This window comes from Schistosoma mansoni, chromosome 6 (assembly GCF_000237925.1).
Source record: "Schistosoma mansoni strain Puerto Rico chromosome 6, complete genome".
Classification (NCBI taxonomy): domain Eukaryota; kingdom Metazoa; phylum Platyhelminthes; class Trematoda; order Strigeidida; family Schistosomatidae; genus Schistosoma; species Schistosoma mansoni.
Window position 1 is genome coordinate 9,211,795 of NC_031500.1, and position 6,228 is coordinate 9,218,022.

General features: G+C 33.8%; 1 protein-coding gene across 1 annotated transcript in view; it reads left to right on the forward strand.

The window, feature by feature from the left end:
• The first annotated feature begins 258 nt into the window (after positions 1-258).
• Smp_141940 (hypothetical protein) overlaps positions 259-6,228 on the forward strand; it is a 6,840-nt gene continuing 870 nt past the window's right edge. The window contains exons 1-3 of the mRNA XM_018798190.1: positions 259-365; positions 858-1,046; positions 4,563-4,893. Coding sequence (XP_018653156.1) covers positions 314-365; positions 858-1,046; positions 4,563-4,873 — 552 coding nt within the window. The 5' untranslated portion in view covers positions 259-313 and the 3' untranslated portion in view covers positions 4,874-4,893. The remainder of the gene's footprint in view (positions 366-857; positions 1,047-4,562; positions 4,894-6,228) is intronic.

Sequence of the window (6,228 nt, forward strand, 5' to 3'; positions counted from 1 at the left end):
TCTTTTTATCATTCTAAATCAAATAGATACTTAGATAAATACCTAAAAAGAATCGTCTGTTCAATGAATCTACAAAAGTAAATTAGATGTTTACATTCATCAATACAAATACAAATAACCACACAAATATGATTATTTATTCAAGGATTCAATGACAAAAAGTACAATACATAATCAATATGCACATATAGATATATGTATATATATAATGAAGTTGATTTGCATTATATAACTTTCACTCTGCCATTAGTTTTAGTTTGAAAGTGTTCACTTTTATTGTGGTTGACCAGTCCAGCATTATATTATCAAACTAATGAAATTACCACGATCTGGATCATTAATTACAATAACTTCAAATAAGTCAGGTTTTGTAAAAATGTAAAATCATATATATTTTAATATAATTACATTTGATAATTAATTAATTATCAGAAGAGGGTTTGTGGAGATTTTAGTAATTTTACTAGTTGAAATTATGAATCAATTGAAGCTAGACCAGCATGGAAAACCAAGAAACATTAGATGGCTGTTTCGTCCCATTGTGGAGTTCTCAGTAGTGTGCATCCACGATCCCGCCCCGCGAGATTAATTGAAGTTAGACACCAACACCGTTGGATGCAAACTGGCTTAGTGGTCTAGTGGTTAAGCGCTCGCACACGAGACTGATAGGTCCTGAGTTGGAATTTCGCGAGGCGGAATCGTGGATGCACACTGGTGAGGAGTCTCAGAGTAGGACTAAACGGCCATCCAGTGATTCCAGGTTTTCCATAGTGGTCTAGCTTTAATTGATTCATAATCTCAACTATTAAAACTAATTAATTAATTTATCTTATTTTATTTTACCGCCTTTCAAACAGAGAAAAAACATGGTCATTTGAAGACAATGTTAGCAATCAAATTTTTTATATATAATCCAGGATATTCTATTCCAATTACATATCGTTTACAATTATCATTATTTAAAAATATGAATTGGAATAAATTAATACAAAAATTACATGAAATAACCCATAATCAATTTTCTGGTTTCATATTAACTTGGGATGGTAAGTTGATATGTTATTATGTTAAATGTATTGTTATTAAAGGATACTCTAACATTATAGATGGATATGTATTATAGATTTGTGTTGATATTATAATATTATGATATATGATTATAACTGATTTCCTGGAGTTCTATTGAGAAGCCGTAACCAGTGGAGTTCAACCGAGTCTGTTGTTAGATAGTAACTCACTAAAGACAAAGGTTACTGTGTCGTTCAATTTCATGGATTGGTTGAAGTTAGACATTAACACCGTTGGAAGCCGACTTAGTGGTCTAGAAGTTAAGCGCTCGCGAGCAAGACTTATAAGTCCTGGGTTCGAATCTCGAGAAGTAGAATCGTGCATGCTCACTGCTGAGGATTCCCACAGGAGGACAAAACGGCCATCTAATGCTTCCAGGTTTTCCATGTTTGTCTAGCTTCACTTAATTCATGATTTCAACTATTAAATTACTAAAATATCCACAAAATCCCTTCTGAAAATAACTGATTTTCTTTGTAATAGATAATATTATCTTCGAATGTTATATACACTTAGAGGAAAACTTAATATTATGACATTGATATATATTCTGTCTTCTTGCTATTTTGTAATAAGTAAGTACAAAAAGGACTTAAAATGTTGAGCAAATAATTGAAATTGGTAGGAGTTTTCAAAATTGAATTTGATTGACCTTTCTTTGCATATGAGCTCTTTAAATGAATACTTAAATAATGTTTAGTAGTAGTAAAATTTACGTCCCTGGTTTTATCGTCTTTAGGGCTGGCAAGTTGATCGTATTTAAATCTCATTGTTAATGCATACTGTCAAACTTTAGTTTAGTACCAACTACTTAAAGAAATCCAGTAAGGACCGGAGTCAGACAAGGCTGTATACTCTCCCCATTCCTCTTCCTTCTAGTGATTGACTGGATTATGAAGAATTCGACATCTGAAAGGAAATACGGAATACAATGGACTTCTCAGAATCAATTAGATGATTTGGACTTCGCAGATGACCTAGCCCTCCTCTCTCATACACACGAACAAATGCAGATGAAGACAGCAAATGTAGCAGCAGCCTCCGCATCGACAGGCCTCCACATTCACAAAGGAAAAAGAAGATCCTCAAATGCAACACGGAGAACACCAACCCAATCACACTTGATGGCGAAACCCTGGAAGAGATGGAAACATTCACGTACCTGGGGAGCATCGTTGATAAACAAGGAGGATCGGATGCAGATGTAAATGCGAGGATTGGCAAAGCAAGGGCAGCATTTCTACAGTTGAAGAACATATGGAACTCAAAACAACTCTCAACTAATTTCAAAGTCAGAATCTTTAATACGAACGTCAAGACAGTCCTACTGTATAGAGCTGAAACGTGGAGAACTATTACGGCCATCATCAGGAAGGTACAAGTATTTATAAATAGTTGTCTACGCAAAATACTCAACATCCATTGGCCGGATACTATCAGCAACAGCGTTTTATGGGAGAGGAAAAACCAGCTTCCAGCTGAAGAGGAAATTAGGAAAAGACGTTGGAAGTGGATCGGACATACATTAAGGAAATCACCAATGTGCATCACGACTCAATCCTTAACTTGGAATCCGGAAGGGAGGCGGAAAAGTGGAAGGCCAAAGAACACACTACGCCGGGAAATAGAAGCAGATATGAAAAGGATGAATGTTAACTGGAAAGAACTGGAAAGGAAGGTTCAGGACAGAGTTGGATGAAGAATGCTGGTGAGCGGCCTATGCTCCTCGACGAGGGGTAACAGGCGTAAGTAAGTAAGTACTTAAAGAAAATCTAAGAATTGTTTAATGGGTATTTAAAACCATAGGGACTTGGTTTTTATTCTCAATGTTAACAGCAATGATGGAATGCACATTAATCTATGGGACTTATTGCTAATTAGATTCAATTACCTTACTGAACTGTTGATAACAACTTTCACTATATTATCTGATCTTCAGATCTGTAGGCGGTATACACTGTGTGTACTAATCATATAACTTTGAAACAATTGGGAGTAACACGGTAATTCATAAAACGTCATTAATGATTTTAGATATTAGGAAGTGGATATCAGTATTCGAATACTTTTGGTATCAAAACGTTCTTTTGCCTAACTCTAAGTCGACTATCAGTTAGTATTACTAATCTTCATTTATGATGTAAAGCTGAAATACTACTACTTTAAGATTAACTTAATACACGAAACACATTAATCGGTCAAAGTTTTAAGACCATTTGAAACGATAGTGGCGTCATACAAATAAACTACTGCCTTTCATATCTATGGCTGAATTTATCACCGTTTACATGCTTGAGCATATTAGTTCAATATGGTTATTAAGTCAAAATCTTTGAATAAAGTTGAATAATGGCTAGTAATTATTATCTTGAACATGAGTTTCGTCCTACTTAGGACTCGTTAGCTAAATGTACTTATGCCTCAGTGACGATGTTCACATTAAGACTTATAAAAATTTACACATATGAAATCAGTAAATGGAAATAAGATAGTAAATAAATACATTAGCATATTTCTTCATATCTTCTCATTGTGGTTAAAAATGATTGAATGCACTGTACGTGTAGTGTATCTAAATATGTATGTAGTTAGGTGTAAGTGAATGATACAGATTATATATATATATATATATATATATATTTGTCACCGACTTATCTGATCCGAATATATGGAAGCCTGATTACCAAGTAAATATATCAGCTACGTTTTGTAAAGATATATTGGTAGAAACATGTAACTATGAAACGTCAGAGACATTTTTCTCAGCTATTATTTAATTTGTTAATGTCTTAAAAGGTAATATATTATTAGCTAAGATGGTTGGCGGCTGGCAGTAGAATCCAAGACGCGCGTTTCGTTCTGTATCGGAGTCGTCAGCAGGATGCACCTACATCTCAGAGCTGATGTACACCCTGGAACTGAAACCCAGTATCGTTCGCCTCAAACTCTATCGTGTTATCCATGTAGCTGTATCGTGTAAATTTGCACAGGATGTACATATGCTAATAAGAGAATGATCCATTGCAATCCTAAACATCAATGGAAAGATTCCAACAAACAATACAAAATGTATTTAAGTGATATATTATTATTTACTGTTATATCTGGAACTTATATTCTTAGTATGTCGCGAAATACTTGAGTACTCGAAAGCTAGAACCTTCCCAAGCCGAAAAGTGAGAAAACAGAAGACAAGTGGAACAAATGTTATTCCAAACAGTGTCAATTATGGTACAAAACCGTCAGGTATTTACAGTTTTTAATAAAAACGAAATCATTATAGTTATCTAATCCGCACACAGGGGGTTATTAGAATTGTCCAATAGGGAAGCTACACGTAGTCATTCTGAAAATATTCTTCCAAAAGCTGATTGGATGGAATATGTTCAGCTCCTTCTGAGCTTCTTAGAGCTTCCTCAACTTCACCTGTGGACCGTCCTCACATTAGCTTACTCTTTTGTTCATTTTTTTCTTTCAAATATATTCTGTTTTAGATGGATTTCACAATTGTATCATTACAGATGTGAAAGATATTATAAAAGCTATAGAATATTTGCAAAGTAAACAATTACTTGATGATAACTGTTTACATGTCAAAGTGAATAGTTTGCCAAAATCATTACCAAATCAAAATGTATCTACAACTAATTCATCTAAAGCATTGAATCAAGTTCATCTACCAACATATTCTGAAGCTATTGGTTCACAAACTACTTTATTAACTAAACCAAATCGAATAGAAGATAAAATCATTATTATACGTAATAATCAACAAGATAGAAATCAAGGGAATACAGTTAATTAATATTCTTGGTCTTTTGTAAGGTTAGTTATGATATCATACCTATATTCATGATTATTATACTGAGAACTTCAGATAAAAAGTACAAAACTAATATTATTTAGAAAGCCACTGAAAATCAGAAAGTATTGGACAACTGTTTCATCTCAATGTGGGACGTCTTAGTGAAGCACATTTACAACTTAATAGATAATAGAATTCAGAGACTTCAGGGTTTATAGTGAGCTTCAAAACTTTGAACCACTGAGTAGAGATCCAATAACTTACATTTTTAAATTTAATATATGTTGTTAACTTTGTCACATTTGATCAATAGAAACTGGTATCAATTTTTGGACATCAGTGATAAAAAGGTTTATCTAAGATGTGTTTTAGGAAAAATATATCTGTTAGAGTGAATCAGTAAATATAGTTGAAAAGAAAATATTAGTCATGTCAATATCTAAAGGTTAGTTGTACTATTTTTAACTGTTACTGAATATATAGTTGAATTATTAAGTAGTACCAGAATTACTCGTGTCCTATCTTGTTTAGATTCGATTCCCATTTATTAGCTGAACAGTTGAAAGAATCGAACAGCTAATCTGTGCTTTTACGAAGTTTAAAAACGCTAGTATGTTTGCGGAAAAAACCAGCAACCAAAGACAAACGCAAAAGCGTACCTTGAACGAAAATAACGTTGTTGCGGTCACAACAAACCCCGTTGCCCCAGCATCTGAACCCACTGGTGCAGCTAACCTCTCTCATGTTAGCCAGTGCACTGATTCACCAATGCAGAGTGCTAGTCTGTCTTTCATACCTGCAATGACCCCTAACGACCAAATTTTATCTAATGGACACACAAATGCAATGTTTTCCATTGTAATATCTAAAGCCCGTAATCAAACACCTGGAACTCAACGGCTTGATGAAAACAGATTGTTAGTTAATAGCACATATACTGTTAACAATTCTCTGGTGTGTCAAAATACATTTTTAGATATACACCAAACTAGAATATCAAATACCATATCCTCAGAGTATCTGGCTAACAGGCTAGTGAACATTTATTGCTGAATGTGTCTAAACATAATATGTAATTCTATTTTCTACCTTTAGACGAACTTCAGTCTTTATATTGATTTTTACATTTTATGTTGTTAAATTATGTGCTCTAGAAATCATCGAACCAGTATACCTCCGGAGTTGAGAAAGATTTCAAGATTAGATACAAGTGGCAACTCATTTGTATCCAGTACAGAGGATCAATTACATACTCATCAACAAACCTTAGAAAATAGACTTTTGAATGCTGTGGTCAATACATTTGCTAAATTCTCATAAGATCAGCATCATCACAGATAAAAAATCAATCGACC